Here is a 19,291-nt window from a genome sequence, read left to right on the forward strand (position 1 = left end):
AAAATCAGCCTTGAGAATTTAAGGAAAGTAAGCACTTTTTTTTTCACCTTCATCACTTGATAGCAAAAAATTGGCCGATGGGCCGAACTAGAAAATATGCACACATTAACCGCCGATATAATGTGTTACCCTATTATTAATGTATTTACTCGTCAGTCAATCTTTTGCCACGAATCGAGGCACACGATAGGGATCACTAATAAAATGAAAATAAAAGTGATTTATTTGTTAACATTTTTTGTAACGTTTAAAATTAGTGATGTGTGCTCTTTAAAAATTTTAGCAGTGAATCCATATCAAGGAAAAAGTCATTATTTCGTGTTTCAACCATTACTGATAGAACTAGCAAAAAGGGGACACCATGTCACGTCGATTTCGTACTTCCCTTTAAAACAAAATGTTGCAAATTTTACCGACATCTCCCTGGCCGGTTCTGTAAAAATTTTGGAAGATGTCTTCCCTATTGAAAGATCGTATAAAACAGTAATAAGTATTGGTTTGTTTTTGGCTTCTAGTGGTACAGATAATTGTAGGGAAATGTTGCGGAATGAAGAAGTACAGAATTTATGGAAATCAAGAGCAAAGTTTGATGTAATATTAGTGGAGCAGTTCCAAAGTGATTGCTCCCTGGGACTTGCGCATGAGCTCGGAGCGCCCGTCGTGGGTCTAACGTCACACACCCCCATGCCTTGGCATTTTGACCGGGTTGGCATGCCTTACAACCCAGCATACGTTCCCTTCATGTTTTTTGATGGAGGAACCAAACCGTCTCTTTACCAACGCCTAGAGGCAATCGTTTTCAACGCTTACTTCAATACTTTATACAAATATATTCTAAAGACAGATCAGAATACTTTGGCTGAATATTTTGAAGATGTGCCTCCATTGGAAGATTTGGCGAGAGATATGAAATTCTTACTTTTATACAAGAACCCTGTCCTATTTGGGTCTTCGTTGATTCCTGAAAACGTCAAAGAGATTAACGGTTATCACGTCGCGGCGCCAAGGCCGTTATCAGGTGTAAGTATTTCGTCCATTTATTTTGTAGTTTAGATAATTTATAGTTAAATTACCCCACATTCGTTAATCGAGTTTTAAAAATAACATGTTTGTTGTTTTAATTTTCATTACTCTGAAAAGTATATTTTAAGACTGAACATTATTTAATTTTATTACACCATCTTTATTTCATTTTGGTTAACTAAAGAGTACATATAACCTGGAGTACCACTCTAAGTGATACTTTGATGACTTTTTTTTCTGCCGGCTGAACCACTGGGAATTTTTCAACAAAACTTTGCACAATCGTACTACTAAGTGTAAGTATTTATAGAAGAAAAAAACAGCTTCTAACGGCCTTTATTCTTCCTGCTACAGAAAACAACTGGGTACCTACCTATATGTTTCTCGGGGCGGTAAATAACTAGCCAAAGAGGATCGAGTATTATAGAGAGTTACCGTCGAAGTAAAATGTGTAATCACATTGCATAGACTGCCATCCCTTGACACAGGCTTAAAACTTTTGAACCTCAGTTTTGACAATTTGACCCATATTCTTAGCTTAATATGTGTTAAAATGTCAAATATTAATATTAGCGCCATCTAGCTGAGCGTACCCCAAAGGAGTAATGCCATCTAGGCCACCGCACCTTTTCTGTATGTTACTGAAGGAATAACATTTATTATAACATACTTTGAGTATAATGCTTATTTCCAATAATAAATAAATTGTATAACACAAATTCTTTCTAAAGCACAGATAGAATAAAAAAAAATTGCACAATAAATTAGATCCATCATTTACCAGAAAAGTAGGTTAGGTTAGAACTGTGACCACTACACACAAGGCGCTGCTACCAGAAAAATAGGTTAGGTTAGGTTAGAACTGTGACCCTTAAACATATGTACTACTATCAGAGAAGTAGGTTAGGTTAGGTTAGAACTGTGATCCCTTCAAAAAAGAATAAACTTAATTCATGGAATGTTTTATATTGTTTGCTGGTTATATTATACTAGTCGTATATCAATAGATAGTTATACCATATAACGATTATTATAAATAAGTGTTATACGAAATATTGATTATACAAAATAAAAGTAGACATTTTGTTGTTATACCAAATATTGATTATGTCAAATGAGTAATTATATCCTTTAAAAATATACCAAATGTTGTTATATCAAATGATACCAAAAAAAGTTATACCAATAATTACACACCCATTTTTAAGTACCACTCACACATACAAACAGTGTTTTTGTATCCCTTCTAGTCGATAATTTCACGCGGCGACAGCTTGTTTAAATAGCCTTGCGGTAAATACGTGCCATCGCATGATTTGCATGGAAGTACTGGGTTCGAATCCAGGACTTTTTCTCTTTTTAGGGTTCCGTACCTCAAAGAGGAAAAACGGAACCCTTATAGGATCACTCGCGTGTCTGTCTGTCCCTCTGTCACAGCCGATTTCTCCGAAACTACTGGACCGATTTACTTGAAATTTGGCACACGTATGTAAACCTGTGGCCCAAAGACGGACATGTAATATAATTAAATGAAATTAAACGAAATTTAATCATAGGGGGCACTTTTGGGGGGTAAAATTGAAAATTAAAAATCAAAGTTATTAGAACTATATTGTGCTACATATCAAATGAAAGAGCATTTTATAAGCATCTCAAATATATTTTTTTTATAGTTTTTATTTTGGTAATTTAGAAGTAATTTAAAAAAATAAGAAAAAAATTACCATTCCCCCCCCCCTTATCTCCGAAACTACTTAGCAAAAAATACACGAAATAGCCCTCTACCTGTAGATTACAGGAAAACCTATTAGAAATCTACAGTCAAGCGTAAGTCGGACTTAAGAGAAAAAAACTCAAATTGAGATTTTCACTCACTGCCGCTGCAAGTACTTACTAAATGTTTTGAAATTTTGTGAGCGCCATGGACAGGTAGAAAGAAATTCATTTCTGTTTAGAAATTGTTAAAAATTTTAATCATTTGCCAAAATGACTTAAGTTCCTACTAAAAAAGAGGCGCTTAAGACTGTTTAGAACTGCACTGACCATAATATTGCCCTAATAGGTCCAAAAAATGGTGTATATATACGAAAACAAAAAAATTGTGCCACCGACAACCAAAACCTGAAGTCTATTTGCTCTATCTCTTATAGTTTCCAAAATATACGCAAAATCTTTAAAGTACAAATCTAGTGTACGTTGCAATCACATGTCGTCAGGCGCTCATGACCTTTTTGTATGGAAATGTCGAAATCCGACTCGCACTTGACCGATTTTCATAGAAAGTTGTGTTTTATTATAGTTTTGAAGGAGGTTTCTTGTTTTTAACCACCAACGCAAAAACGACGGAGTGTTATAATAACAATAGGTTTGACGCTTGACATGTCTGTCTGGCATCATAGCTCCCGAACGAATCAATTGATTTTGATTTAGTTTTTAATGTTTAAGGTGAATTCGTCGAGAGTTTTTTTTTGTACCACGTAGGTGGCAAACATGCATACGGTCCGCCTGATGGAAAGCGGTCACTGTTACATATGGACGCCTGCCACTCAAGGAGTGGCACATGTGCGTTGCCGATTCGACTCATTAGAAACTTGTACAAACCTATAAGGGAAGAAGGAAGGAAGAAGAAGAAGTTAGAAGCGGTCTGGGTGCCGACGACTCAAAAGACCGAAGGAAGGAAGAGGAAGGAAGGAAGGAGGAAGGAGGAAGGATCTATTGTCCTAATTACTTCCGTAGGTCCTCCCGTCCTCAGCATACCGCACCCTCGTTGAGCTCTGGCTGCCTTACTCACCGCTACTTGATTGCAGTCTTTTGTAAAGCGGAGGTAATTCCCCAGTTAGACTCTGCTCTACCTTAGAGTATATTCAATTTAGTATTAGAGTTATCAGTCAAGAAATTCAAATGCAGCGCCATCTATTATTTGTTTCGACAACTTTTCATGTGACTTTCCATGCCTAAAGGTTCGCACAAGTCTCAAGTCGCGTAAATTACTTAGTAAATTTTGCCGAGAGACGGCGCTAAATACAATAATACTCATTAGAGTACCTATACTTCTAGTCAAAGACATATATTTATTTATTATTCAAATAAGTTACACAGCATAACAGTAAAACCAAAGCATTGTGAAACTAAAAAATAAAAACAATAGGTATATCACATAAAACAGTAAACATCAGACAAAAAAAAAACAATATTCTATTTATTTATATAACTCCGTATAGACAGATAAAGTCTAAGAATAAAACGTACTTACCTCAGTACCACACAGAAGAAGGGCTCAGCTAGATGGCGCTAATATTAATATTCGAAATTTTAAAACATATCAAGCTAAGAATATGGGCCAAATTGTCAAAACTGAAGTTCAAAAGTCTTAAGCCTACGTCGAGAGATGGCAGTCTATGCACTGTGATTACATATTTTACTTTGAATCTAACTCTATAATACTCGATCTTCATTGCTTCTTAGCACACCTCGGTCACTGGGGATCAAATATTTGAAAGAGGCGCATTCCTAGCACACAGTCTTAGATCGTGTAGGTGAACGTACTAATATGCTTGTATGAGTGAAATTTTATATGACAGGTCGACTGTTCGTGGTCTATAAGGCGGTAACTGTGAGGTAACCGAGAGGGGGTTGGCGGCACTTTCAGTGGGGAGTAGGGGTGGCCATACTGTACGATAGTACTCTTTATTATACTGTGCTTCTAGACAAGTCTTATATGAGTACCAATTGTGGTAGGGGATAGTGAAAAAATAAGATCAGATCCCTCAGAGGCAACTAATATGGTCGTAGCGCAAGAATCGTCAGTATCTAACATACTTTTTTCACTTCTCCTCAACGACCTACCGGTTGCGATACAGGCTGCCAACATTTTAATGTACGCCGATGATGTTGCTGCCATAGTTACTGCACCAACGTCTGAAAGTCTTCAGCGAGCCTTGAATGAAACGACAACTCAGCTGTCTCAATGGTTCCCATGGAATGGCTTAGCTTTAAATCTCAAAAAACTCACTTTGTGCATTTTAATCTTTCGGGCCGCATGACCACGCCGTTGATAGTTCATAATTAATGGGAAAATACTTGAACAGGCATCCACGACTACTTTCCTAGGTTTAAATATTGATCAGGGCTTAAAATGGGACCAGCAAGTAGATAAACCGTGTGGTAGTCGGGGCAGTGCGTGCTTTGCCTTAGGTCGAGTTGCAAAGTCTGTGGCTCCAGAAGTAGCCCGGACATGCTATTTCGCCACTGTCCATTCATTAATGCAGTAGGTACGGTGCGGAGCTCTGGGGACGTTGTGCTGAATGGGAGAGGGTCTTTCGCTTTCAGAAACGAGCTGTCAGGACCGTTGCTCAGGTACCTGTAGACAGTAGACACTCCGGCCAAAGAACTCTTTAAAAAATAAGAATCCTTACACTCATTACACTGCCTGCAATAGTTATCATGCAGGTAGCCATTTATGTAAGAGAGAACTTGGCAGCATACAAAACCAGGGGCGGCTCACTCCGCGATTCTATCGCCGCGCTACAAGTACATGTCAGCGGTCGCGAATTCGCGGCCCATTCATTGGCGACGACCTTCGCGCGGTGCAATAATAGTTATTTGTATAATAGTTATTTATAGAATCATGAACTTGCGAGTTATTTATAGAATTCTGAACTTGCGAGTTTTTTAACACAAAACTTTTCCCCTCACTGTAGCGAGGAAACTACAACGCAAAAAATGCGTTTATCACTGCTTCCAGTAGTTCCAAAGGTGGTAAATGATCTTTATTACTAGATTCACCTACTTTTATCAATTTTAAAGCACTAGTGGATAAAATGCGTTTTTACCCGCTGGTATTAAAGGACAAAACACGTGTTTCCGAGCTAGTGAGGGGAAAAATTCAATGTTGGCTGCTCGCGTGCGGTCCGTTTGTTAATGTAGGTAAGAATTTAGAATGGCGTCATTTTGTGAACATCAAAGGAGTGAGCCTTCTGTACTTGTACTATTATACATATATTCTGTGACAAAACTAACAACATGTGTTCCAAGTACAACATTCGAAATGCCGGAAAGTTATAGACCGTCAACCAAATCTTGTCACTAGAAAAAGGCGGCAAATTTGAAAAATCGCGGGCTAGCAACACTAGTTTTGAAAATCGGTGGATATTCGCGTATCATTTGTATCTTATCTGTGGAAACCTCCACCCTACGAAAAAGAGAAATAAATAGCATATATCCGTCCCTTTTTAATACATTATCTAATTCGTAAGGAAGTAAAGGATGAGTATACGCGTTTCATATGCTTTTTTTATTAGGGAGGCATTCCAATGCTGCAGGACCAATGAGCCCCTTGAAAAAAAAATATCTGTGGCTGTTCGACGTACATTGCTGGTTTTTGTTCGTTTTATAGGGATACCATACTTTAGTTCGATGTACATTGCTACTGCCAAACTTTGGTTGACAGGCTATAGTAGGTATCGACCGTAAATTGGCGAAATCCAATTTACGGTCAAATTAACACATGTGATGGACCCTGCCGTCTATAATAAATTGCCGCAATATGTGGTTGAAGCGCCTAGTGTATCGAACTTTAAGTACCTATCGCTTAAAAAATTGGCTGGTCGATCACCCGTTTTACACTTATGACAATATTTTTAGTACCTAATTAGAAAAATATTTTTGTGCATTTTTTATGTGAACTTTTTGTAATTTCAATCTTCTGTCTATTTATTCTCTAAGTATTATTGTTGTATGAATATTATTTTTTTTAATCAAATCTTGACGTGTAAAATGGCGTTGAATGAATAAATGAAGTATGAGTATGAGTAGTATGATTATTTTAACCATTGAAAGTTTGTACGGAACCCTCGGTGGGCGAGTCCGACTCGCACTTGGCCGGTTTTTTTTTTAACCGCCTTCTAAATCTCAAAGGAAGGGGTTATCAATTCGTCTGTATTTTTTATTTTTGTTTAATGTTTGTTCCTCGATATCTCCGTCGTTACTGGACCGATTTAGATTTTTTTTTTATTGAATGTATATGCATACAGATTGGTCCCATTTTTCTCAGAACCCAGTTCTGATGATGGGATCCTGGAGAAATCGAGGGAACTCCTCAAATCTGAAAGGCATAAATATGGTGATTTTTGTGTTTTTAAAGGAACAGCGTGCATTTACGTACGGAACAGTGACATTTGGTGCAGTGGAACTCCTGATGATGGTCAAAATGGAACTCCTCAAATCTGAACGGCACACTTATAGTGACTTTGGTATTTTTATAAGAACAGCATGCACTTACGTCCAGAACAGTGACATTTGGTGCAGTGGAACAGCTGATGAAGAGTGAGCCGCCTCTGGTTAGAGTTCCGATCTGATAATCATTCTCATCTGTAAGTACTTCAGAATCATCCAGATTTCAAAATTGGTTCAGAAATGACGGAGATATCGAATAACAAACATTAAAAAATATACAGACGAATTGACAACATAATCCAACATTTGAAAGTATTTATTACCAGAACCCCAAAGGAAGGCGGTTTTTTTTCTTAAAAAATATTTAATACTACGTCGGTGGCGAACAAGCATACGGTCCGCCTGATGGAAAGCGGTCACCGTAACCTATGGACGCCTGCAACTCAAAGAGTGTCGCATGCGCGTTGCCGCCCCATTAGAAACTTGTACACTCCCCTTTGCTGTGTGTGCACAGCAAAAAGGAGTGTACAAGTTCAAAGGAGGGTTTGGGTTGCCGACGACTCATAGGACAATAGACGGAACAAATTAGTTCCGTAAGTCCTCCCGTCGTCAGCACCCCGCACCCTCGTTGAGCTCTGGCAGCCTTACTCACCGGCAGGAACACAACACTATGAGACACTATTTTTTGTTTTATTATTTATACATAAATGTATATGTATTGAGCGTTTTCCACAAAAGAGATTAAAAACCTATTCTCTTACATGGTAATAGTTTTTGGGTTCGTCGAACTCAGAATTTCTAACATAATTATCCTAATCTGATATTTTTTAAAAAATCCAAAAAGTATAGATAGATTTTAGTTTTTTTTTTCTAATTGTTTATTTTCGATGGAGCAAGGGTATTCAAATCGCTTTTGAAATCTTAAATTAGTAAATGAAAATGCAATAGTTAACTGAGTAACGTAATGCTTTAAAAACTCAAGTGGACTTTTTTATCTAAGGAGTAATTTCGAGAAAATATTATATTCAGCGAGGGTATTAAAAGTTGTGTTTTATATCTCAACTTAACAAATAGAAAATGAAAATGACAATAAAAAAATCAAGAGTTTCTCTAAGATAAAATTGATACCTTCGGCTCTCTATTCTTGCTCGGTCAATAAAAAATACGAAACTTATATCCAAAAAAATACAAAAAGTTTATAGAATCCTGGGTATATCCTGGGATTCGAACTATTTCGAACGCAGTTTCACGGCGTGACAGGCGACTGATCACCATCAACGACGCCATTACATAACACGCTGTTACCGACGAAATTAGGCTATACCTACATATATAATTATTTAAATATAAATAATAATGTCAAATCCATACTAATATTACAAATGGGAAAGGGTATGTGTCTGTTTGTTTGTCCGTCTTTCACAGCAAAACTGGAGCGACGAATTGACGTGATTATTTAAGGGGATTAAGTTGAAGGGATGGAGAGTGACATATGCTACTTTTGTCTCTTTCTAACGCAAGCGAAGCCGCGGGAAAAAGTTAGTACAGATCGGGTAGCATGGTCGCGCGATAGACGATAAAATATCAGGCCGTCCCTGTCGCACTATTAGTAAGTGCGATTATAGGGACGGCCAGATGTTTTATCACTTATCGCGCGACTATATTAATTGCCTGCCTGGTCCAGATTATGTTGATGATAATTTGATGATAATTATTATTTGTAACCATTTAGTTAATATTGTCTTCAGTTACCGCGATAGTTACTCATGAAATAAAAACTATGAAAACGGATTAAATCGCGTATAATGAGTTTAAAATTCATCCCGACGTTTCGAACACTTTACAGCGTTCGTGGTCAACGGGTGACTGAGGAAAAATTACAATGTGCAAAAGTTACCCATATTCTTGTATATAACCATTTAGTTGTTGAAGAAAAACATTCACACAACAACAACATAGGTCAACCAGCTCAGTAAATGCAAGGAGTACAGCACATTACTAATACTATGCCCACACTATGACCTATGTATAATGTATTATACCAGACGTGTAATATTTTATTTTATCAACAAAGGCATAATAAAGGATTGTATTGTATTTTTGTATGAAAATAAAAAATAGGAAAGCAATATAGTAATAGTCAAATATTCCATTAAAAAAAAAAAAAAATACTTAATAAATCCATAAAAGTTCAAATGATTAAAAAAAACTTCGGACTCGAACCCACGATCTTCTGCATCATAGTCGGTCGTTTGACCGAGACGCCATTTCGATTTACATTAGCAGAGTCGAAATTGTGGTCGAAATACACGATATGTATCTTTGTTGACAAAATGCGTCATTATTTCTGAGTCTGCTTGAGTTAACTAAACCAATATCTTTAAATAATTAGTTGTCAAGAGCCAAATGTCACTGATGACAATGTCAACTAAAAATGCACAAAATATGACGGCTCTGTGTCTGTACACAAGGCACGTCGTAGATGGAGTTATATATGTATTTGTAACTAGCAAATTTAAAATATTAAATGAAAAAAACGTAATTCTGTAGGTTATATTATACTACATAGTCATCTGGGGTGAAAAAAGGTGACTGGGGTGAATAGGGACAAAGTTTAGGATGTGGTTTACCTGACAGTTTAAACAACTACTTACGAAAATTATGCAAAATCTTCTGTTGTTTTGAATCGTATAATATTCATTTTCTAATAGGTGAAGAATTATTTAAGAACTTCAACGCTGATTTAACTGTAGTGGCCAAAATATTAGATTTAATGGCTAATGCATTTTATTTAATGCACTTAGTTAAAATAATGTGCAAATATAAATTATCATTTAGGTACTTATCATGGTTTTATTATCAGACACTTCAGTTAACAACAGATGGAAAAGGTCATATTAATGGACTGTAAAATGATACATACCTATCATATTATTTGTACACACAGTGATTGTACACTTTAAATAGATTTCGTGCTTGCCGTCGCTCAGTCCGTCTCCTGCCACGGCACAAGCCGCTAACAAAATGAAAACAATACTAAATTTATTGTTTGTAGTTGCAGTGTGCAGTTTAACAGTTCAGTGATGTAAATTCTTTAAACATTTTAGCAGTGTTCCCGTATCAAGGAAAAAGTCATTATTTCGTTTTTGAACCGTTGTTGCTCGAACTGGCAAAAAGGGGACACGATGTCACCTCCATATCTTATTTTCCTCAGAAACAGACAGTCAAAAACTTTACGGACATCTCACTAGCCGGCTCAGTGAAAATTTTAGAAGACGTGTTTCCTATTGAAAAGTCGTACTTGAGTGTATTAGGTATGGGTATATTTTTGGTTACCAGTGGTACGGATAATTGCAAAATGTTGTTGGAAAATAAAGAAGTGCAAAACTTATGGAAATCAAAAACAAAGTTTGATGTTATATTAGTGGAGCAGTTCCAAAGTGACTGCGCGCTGGGATTGGCGCATGAGCTCGGAGCACCTGTGGTGGGTCTGACGTCGCATACTCCGATGACCTGGCACTACGACCGCTTTGGCATACCAAGGAACCCATCATATGTTCCGTGTTTGTATTTCGGAGGCGGAACAAAACCTACACTGTACCAACGCATTGAGGCTTTCATTTTTAACACTTACTTCAATTCTCTATACAGCTGGTACGCTCAAAGAACCGATCAGAAAACTTTAGCGCAATATTTTGATAACGTGCCTCCTTTGGAAGAGTTGGGACGACAAATGAAGTTCTATCTTACGTATAAGAACCCAATTTTGTTTGGATCGTCAGTAATTCCAGAAAATGTCAAGGAGGTTGGAGGTTATCACGTTGTCGCACCAAGACCACTGTCGGGCGTAAGTGTATTTGCCTACTTATATTATATCTGCACCTCAAGAAACTTTAGATTAATAAATTAAGAGAGCATTGCTTAACAGCACAAGTGAATTGAACGATGAATGCATAGCTTAGCCTTGATCTTATTAGATCTTTGTGACTCGCATTAAATGAAACTCTAGGATTAAATCCTGTCTAAAGTAAATGAACGTATGAAAATCAACTCTGTGTAGAAAGCAAACAAGGATCAAAATCTGTGGAAAATAAATCAGATCTATGGAGCAACTCCGATAGATATATTAGTTAAGTAGTTAAGTACGCCACACGCGTTGCGACCATGTGTGCTTGCATTGCAAATTATCTAAAAGATCAAACACCGTAAATACCTATTTAAAACTGTAAACGGGACTTAATCGCGTATTTATTATGTTTTTAACACTGACCTCCGACGTTCCGATCCATGGCTTGTGATCTCGACTCCGGGTCCGGGGTCCTTGAAACATCGGAGGTCTGTTAAAAACATAGCATGTACGCATACAAAACCTAATTAAGTCCCGTTTGCAATTTGAAATATGTGTAAAAATCGTGTAAATTTTGAATCAGTGTTACAGTATAAATACCTATTCGTTAACTGATGAATATTATTTATAATTAATTATACACCGTGTTTTTTTTTGGTTTCCGTTAAATTCGACACGTAGCTAGGTGCATTATCAGGAACCACCCTGTATATCACTTTTAGTTAAATTCGCACAAAAATATTTTTCATCGTTTTCATACATAATAAATGAATTTATTAGTGTGAGAGACCCTTAAGAATAACATTCAAGTAACAGTCAAGTGATTGACGGCACATGTCAAAAAAAATAACATTAGGAATTGGTAAAGGCTGTAACACGTTTTCAGTAATTATCTTTATTTTTTTAATAAAGTAAATAAGTAAGAGTTGTGACGCTAGTTTCTTAGAGAAATTGATTGTATTTGATCTAAAGAAGATTCCCATAAAGTTAACGGAATTCAATAAAAACAGGGTGTATAGGTATATGTATGTACCTACAACCAGGATACACAGGGTAGTCCGTAAAAAAAAATGCAAATCGTTTGCTTTATAACGCGTCGTAATTGTCGCTCTTCGGTTTTGGTTCGCCACTGAGTGTGAACAATTGTCACTTTGGCTAGTCCACTTTTTTCCAAGGTGAACCAAGCGAAGATTTCGAGCACTTCCTGTTCCTTCTTCGTCAATTTTGAACCCTCCAACTTGGATTGGAATTATACTAGTGTACGTAGCTAAGGTTACAAAACACAATTGTTTACGCTTCGTAAGCGTATCGTAGCTCCCTATCGCTCTTCTGTGACGCCGCGACAGAGCCAGACTGCATTTCGATCGCCAATTAGCGTCAAAGATTTTCACTGCGGCTAATACCCTTGGCTACTTCTCGGATTATGATAATCTTATAAAAAAATATTACTTATTACGAAATATGTTACTTGTCAAGATAGACATAATTTAAGGTTAGACATAATTCAAGTCCCACTGACAGTAATTTAAACTAAAATCGACTTCATAATTGGTATATACTTTATGGCTGTGAACGTGAACTTGTGGTGGTAATGAATGAACTTTGCTTGACTTCTGCCTGTGCTGACGAAACGTAGGTAGGTACTACACAATCAAACGACTACATTAAGTACAATCTTTGATTCTAATGATTTTAAACGGTTGTTCTATAGATCAACTTAAATCGCCAGCGGCAGCAAATTATAAGTTAGCCCTTCTAACTTCTAGTTCTGATTAGAGAACACATTAGGTCTGTAATTTAAAATAATATTGGTCCGCACTTACTTAGGTAAGCACAAGCTTATACAAGTACAATATAATAAACTTGTACAAGTTTGTATTTTATCCTTATACGATGGTTAGACTATGAAAAACGCATCAATCATGCCAGTATCTTAATATCTTATTCGGCTCAATGTTATCTAAATTGCTTTGAATTTTTGAATACCTATACTAAACTTCACTACATGGTCGGCACTAACGAAGACTTTGGCTAACAGAAATCAGAAAACTTGTTTAATCACTTGTGATTAATATTGATGGCCGAAAAAACTGTAATCTTGAGAGGAGAGGTGAGAGGTGAGCGTTTAAATCTTGAGCGTTTTCAGTTTCAAGGTCAAACTAATTTTCTCACCGCACTCGGAGTCATAATACTCATGCACTACCTACCTAAATACAATATTTTTCACTATTTAACTAAGGTGGAAAACACTAACTGTCAAATACCAAACTAATTCAAATCAACAATTAATTCGATATTTATGGTGCTAAATCATAATTAGATTCCGTAAAAACTTAGTTTCTACGCCAAATCCTAGTAGGTATTACTTGCTAAAGCGTAGCGCTATAATGAGCCGTGACAAAATGCCGGCCAAAGAAGTATGTTTCAGTAGAAATTATTATAGGTACAGTCTATTAAATTAAACGTCTTATGTTTGAATTGTTATGTGTCCTAATTCCGATAGACGTCATGCTTCAATGGTTGTAACAAACCGTCAAGGCCTCGGCTATACAAGTAGTTTGATGGACGCTAAGAGCGGTTTCGCACTACGTCCGATCTGAATCCGATCTCCATCATCCGATTTCTGGCTTTCTTCGGATGTAGTTCGGTGTGTGTGTACTAATAGTTCTGCGCCTGTGATGGATTATTTTTTCACGAATTCGGATCGGATGTAGTGCGTAACCGCTCTAATAATAATTTTATTATTGTGGAATTTGTTTGTTTCACCTTAAATTGACCCGTTTCGTTTTTTAATTTGTTCTTAAATTCGTTTCATTCTGCTAAGATCATTCATTCTTCATTCGTCATTCATACTTATAGTAAATGGGCCATTTTTTCAAAGTTGTCCACTTTTTTTTGTAACATGGGTATTTTTTAAGCGATTCATATTCAGAATCGCGAGGTCTTTCGATCCTGACAGGGCAAAAAAATGTCCCAAGATTTCCATACATTTTTCAAACCAACCTTCCATTCCGTTACCGCCATACAATATGTATAAAAAATGATAACGGAACGGGAAAAATCTTGGGACACTTTTTTTCTCCTATTAGGATTGAAAGAGCTCGCAATTCTGAGTGAAAACCACATAAAAATTTCCAAATAAAAAAAAATTGGGGTGGACAACTTTGAAAAAAAAAAATGGCCCAAATGATAACCAGGACACAAACATTCCAGGAGCTCAAGAAGTTCATTGAAGAGGCGGAGCACGGCGTGCTGTACATCAGCTTCGGCTCGATGCTGCGCGCGACTTCCACTCCTCGCGACAAGCTGGAGGCCATAATCGGCGCCGTGTCCCAGCTGCCGCAAAGGGTCGTGTTCAAGTGGGAGGAATCGGACCTGCCTGGAAACCCGAAAAATATTTACGTGTCTAACTGGCTGCCACAGAACGACATTTTGGGTATGTAAACGTGCTCCGGAAATCGGAGAAATCCTAAAGGAGGGACAGGGTACTTAGTCAACGTCACAAACACTCATATTTTGTAAGCTTATAAATCGTAGCTCTCCCTATCGCTGCTCCCCTATTGTCATATCTCCTCTGCGCGATTAGGCCGGCAGGTCAGCAGGAGAACAGCACCTTTATCCAACTAATTAATCACATCAGACATACCTATACATACGTACCTATTATGGTAGGTATGGGCAGATGGAAACAGAAATATTTTAAAAGTCATTCTCTGATTAAAAACTAAATTATGGGTTGGATTAGCCCTTTTTTTCAAAGTTGTCCCACCCACTTTTTTTTGGATTTGGAATTTTTATGTGGTTTGCACTCAGAATCGCGAGCTCTTTCAATCCTATTAGGAGAAAAAAACGTGTCCCAAGGTTTATTTTCCATTCCGTTAAGTACCATTTTTTTATACATTTTGTATGGCGGTAACGGAATGGAAGTTTGAAATATGTATGGAAACCATTTTCTAAGATTAAGTTCGCCCATGTTCCTGCTAGCTGGCGTTGCTGTAGCGATCGATCAAATTCATTCTAATTTTATCCTTCTTATTTAGCCCACCCGAATGTGAAAGCGTTCTACTCCCACTGTGGCCTGTTGGGCACAACAGAAGCCATCCACCACGGCGTGCCCGTGTTGGGCATGCCCATCTTCGGGGACCAGCCCTCAAACGCAGCGGCTGTTGAAGAAAGCGGCCTGGGCCTTCGGATTGACATTACAACCCTGACTAAGGAAGAACTGCTTAGCAAACTCAAAATCATTTTGGATCCAGAGTAAGTACGATATCATCGATGTATAGGGTATTAGACTAATGATGCGTTATGGAAGATATAATATATGTCAATAATTGACATCTTATGGTGTAACTTTGCAATGCAACAGAAACAAATGCTTTGTAACATAATGTTAATTTGTGCAAGCGAGGGAAGTGAAAACATAATAACCCATTTAACGATTGGTAACGTGCGTGAAAGAGTGGCGCTGACTTGCACACATACATAAATAGGTACCTCTTATTACATCATGGCTTTTGGAACTCGTTAGACTACATTAATATTCAACATAAAATAATCAGATTACAAAGTTAGTGTAGCACCAGTCTTGGACTTAGCGAATACTTTCTGGATGACATTTTAATTTAATATATTCTATGTATGTCGGCTTGACCAGCGCCTTGGGCTGAATAATAATTACTTATTTCACATTTCAGATTCAGGCGTAAAGTGAAACGAATTTCGGAAGCGTGGCACGACCGCCCCATGTCTGCAATGGACTCTGCTATCTACTGGATAGAATACGCGGTCAGAAACAAGGATTTCAACTTCCGCTCGCCCGCGGCCGATCTACCTCTTTACAAATACTTCAACCTAGACGTTTTAGCTATATTTACATTTATATTTTATGCTCTAATTTATGTTGTAAAACGTTTGTTTTCTTTAAGAAAAACTCAATCGAATAAGCTAATTAAGAAATCTAAGAAAGCTTAATATATTTCAAGTTTTTTTTTTCATTCATTAAGACGCTACAGGAGCAAAAATGCTAAAATGGAAAGGAGCACCCTTTCAATTTGGGAAGTTTAGTTAAATATACTAGTGTTATTAACTAGATTTATCGAAGAAAAATTGTCCATTCACAACAACTCGGTTAAAAGATATTGCGAAAAAATCTTTAAAATCGAGGTTCCGCTCTCGACTGTTTCCTCCTTCAAAACTTAATCAATCGTAGCGAAATTTGAGAATCTGAATAAAAATTAAATTATCTATTTCGGACCGTTTTGTTTTTTGGCTAATTGTTACCAGATTATTTTGAATACCAGATCTTTTTTTGCGCCATAACCATTAAGGCCGTTTTTGGAAATTTTTGATTGGCTCGACACAGATAAAAATAATAATAATCTGTGTTGAAAAAATCAGTACTCTATCTTCAAAAACCAGGGAGGAAATAGTCGAGAGCATTTGTATGGAGAATTGACCCTTCCTGTATCGTCTTAAGCCTTGGTCGTTCTAATTCTCTCCCGGTTCCAGATTGACTGCTTACACGAATCGACGTTACACTAAATTCAAGTCAGTGTCGTGCAATCAAGTGAAAAATAACCATAGCTGGGCACCGTTAATCAAATAGTTAACTTCGATAATCGCTAATCCGTTACTATACTTCGTTAATCGTTAAAGCGATACATTTCTACAAAGTTAACGGAAGTTAAAGTTAATCGATAATCCGTTAATCATGATAAAAAATAATTTCACTGTAGCTAGTTGCATCAGTTATCAACTATTAATTTTTAATAAGTTTATTATGAAATAAAACTATGGAAACGGATTAAATCGCGTATAATGAATTTAAAATACATCCCGACGTTTCGAACTCTTTACAGCGTTCGTGGTCAACGGGAGACTGAGGAAAAATTAAAATGTAGTATGCATAGTTTTATTTCATGAGTAACTATCGCGGTAACCGAAGACAATATTAAGTTTATTATGTTACTGTAAATCCCAGCTGCCAATGGTAATAGCGAAATATTAATAAATATTGTTCTCTTTGGACTTATACCGACGTTGGTTCGGTAAGTCTTAGGTTTTACCTTGAACCCGTTGGGTCATTCATGCGGTCGTAGTCATGGTGCGTAGGTTCCTCGGATTGAGACACCTCTAATCAAAGTTGTGATCCACGGTAACTTTGTAGATAGCGTTGCCCGCCGAACTCTGGCTTGATGCATCGGTTACGCGATTTATTTGCCATGCGTCGTGCCTCATGATTTAAATTCTATTTCCCAGTTAGTGATGGGTGCAGTAGGACTAATAAACTTTAGCAGGTCTCGAACAAGTGATCCAAAGGCACCAATTGATATGTAGACTGTGAATTTTCGGGAAAATCCTAGGTTTCGCCGTACTCCGGGCTTTTACAGTAGCGGTCAGAGCAAGTGTTACTCGACGCGTGCGGAACTGATTAACACTTTCGCTAACAAGAACCCGACTGTCGGCTCGTAGAAGCGTAGCCGATTACATGGGTTTCCCCGTATGTAGCGAAAATGTCGTAGCGCCACGTAGAGCCCGGTTTCGAAAGTGTTAACGATTAACGGACTCGAAGAAATTTAACGGAAGTTAACGAATCCGTTAACATTTTTTAAAGTTAACTTAAAAGTTAATCCGTTAACCAAAATGTTAACTTCGTTAATTAACGATTAATGGATTAACGAGGTAATGTCCAGCTATGAAAAGAACTAACATTATTATATGACGTAATAGAGACGTAATATTATACGATGACTTTTTTCAGGTAGATAAGTGATAAAACATGTAAAATGGTGCAATAAAGAATATTTACTTACTTACTTACTTACTTAAAATTGAAGACGACGAAACACTTCGATAAAATGTACATAGGTAATGCTCTCAGAGTGGAAATACATCTATCAGCATCATGCAAAACACACATTAGAAAGTTCGTTACTAGTAGCTAGCGTCAGAAAGCTAAAAGCCGATAGACAAGCGAATCGACGGCGGTGTTCTAGGGTCTAGGGTAAACTCGCCTCATTCGGTGACACGCCTAATTCGGTGATACAAGCTTTGAAGCACTATTCCGAAAGACGATTTTTAGGGTTCCGTAGTCAACTAGGAACCCTTATAGTTTCGCCATGTCTGTCTGTCCGTCCGTCCGTCCGTCCGTCCGTCCGTCCGTCCGTCCGTCCGCGGATAATCTCAGTAACCGTTAGCACTAGAAAGCTGAAATTTGGTACCAATCTGTATTTCAATCACGCCGACAAAGTGCAAAAATAAAAAATGGAAAAAAATGTTTTATTAGGGTACCCCCCCTACATGTAAAGTGGGGGCTGATTTTTTTTTTCATTCCAACCCCAACGTGTGATATATTGTTGGATAGGTATTTAAAAATGAATAAGGGTTTACTAAGATGGTTTTTTGATAATATTAGTATTTTCGGAAATAATCGCTCCTAAAGGAAAAAAAAGTGCGTCCCCCCCCTCTAACTTTTGAACCGTATGTTTAAAAAATATGAAAAAAATCACAAAAGTAGAACTTTATAAAGACTTTCTAGGAAAATTGTTTTCAACTTGATAGGTTCAGTAGTTTTTGAGAAAAATACGGAAAACTACGGAACCCTACACTGAGCGTGGCCCGACACGCTCTTGGCCGGTTTTTTGGTTGTTTCAACGAATGAGGCGAATGTACCCTACTAACGAGCGATTTCGCATACATAACATGCGGCTCGATGCTGATAGATGTGTTTCCATTGCAACGTTGTGTTTGCTCGACTTCTTGGGACTCTGCCGTGTCGCCAAAATTACATTCAGTGTACCTACATTCAAAATGTTTTCATATCGGGATGATGTTTTTTAGATTATAGAAATAAATGTTGTTTGTAAAGCAATAATATTTATTTTTTTGTAAAGTATAAAAATGTATACAAAATAAATTAAGTACCTATCTTAAAATATTAGATAGCGATATATGTAAAGAAATAAGGATTATATACATGTGATCTGAGATTTTCTTATTTATTGGCCAAGATGTGTATACTAGTTTTCTATTCGATGGAGCTAGTGCCGTTCACTTCGCGATTCTATCGCCGCGCTACAAGTACATGTCGGCGGCCGCGAGTTCGCGGCCCATTCAGCGGCGCAATAAAATTCAATGTCGGCTGTTCGCGTGCGGTCCGTTTGTTATGTACCTAGGTAAGAATTTAGAATGTGCATTTTGTGAACATCAAAGGAGTGAGCCTTCTGTACTTGTACTATTATATATTCT

At 37.3% G+C, this 19,291-nt stretch overlaps 1 protein-coding gene across 2 annotated transcripts; it reads left to right on the top strand.

Moving 5' to 3' along the window:
* Window positions 1-174: 174 nt before the first annotated feature.
* LOC125235392 (UDP-glycosyltransferase UGT5-like) lies at window positions 175-16,020 on the top strand. Of its 2 annotated transcripts, none has more exons than XM_048141942.1 (4): window positions 175-1,020; window positions 14,258-14,480; window positions 15,085-15,301; window positions 15,739-16,020. In XM_048141942.1, exons 1-4 carry the CDS (start codon window positions 205-207, stop codon window positions 16,013-16,015), a joined length of 1,533 nt encoding a protein of 510 aa, XP_047997899.1. In that variant the 5' UTR covers window positions 175-204; the 3' UTR covers window positions 16,016-16,020. The 2 variants fall into 2 exon arrangements, with proteins under 2 accessions (XP_047997899.1, XP_047997900.1); XM_048141943.1 differs by lacking the exon at window positions 175-1,020 and adding an exon at window positions 10,174-11,044.
* Window positions 16,021-19,291: the final 3,271 nt, after the last annotated feature.

This window comes from Leguminivora glycinivorella, chromosome 17, assembly GCF_023078275.1.
Source record: "Leguminivora glycinivorella isolate SPB_JAAS2020 chromosome 17, LegGlyc_1.1, whole genome shotgun sequence".
Lineage (NCBI taxonomy): Eukaryota > Metazoa > Arthropoda > Insecta > Lepidoptera > Tortricidae > Leguminivora > Leguminivora glycinivorella.

What these genes read in the sequence shown, in the direction of transcription:
- LOC125235392 (XM_048141942.1), top strand. Translation starts at nt 205, where the DNA reads ATGAAAATAAAAGTGATTTATTTGTTAACATTTTTTGTAACGTTTAAA. An exon ending in GCCACAGAACGACATTTTGG is followed by an intron (nt 14,481 to 15,084) that starts GTATGTAAACGT and finishes CTTCTTATTTAG; the next exon opens with CCCACCCGAATGTGAAAGCG. An exon ending in AAAATCATTTTGGATCCAGA is followed by an intron (nt 15,302 to 15,738) that starts GTAAGTACGATA and finishes TTCACATTTCAG; the next exon opens with ATTCAGGCGTAAAGTGAAAC.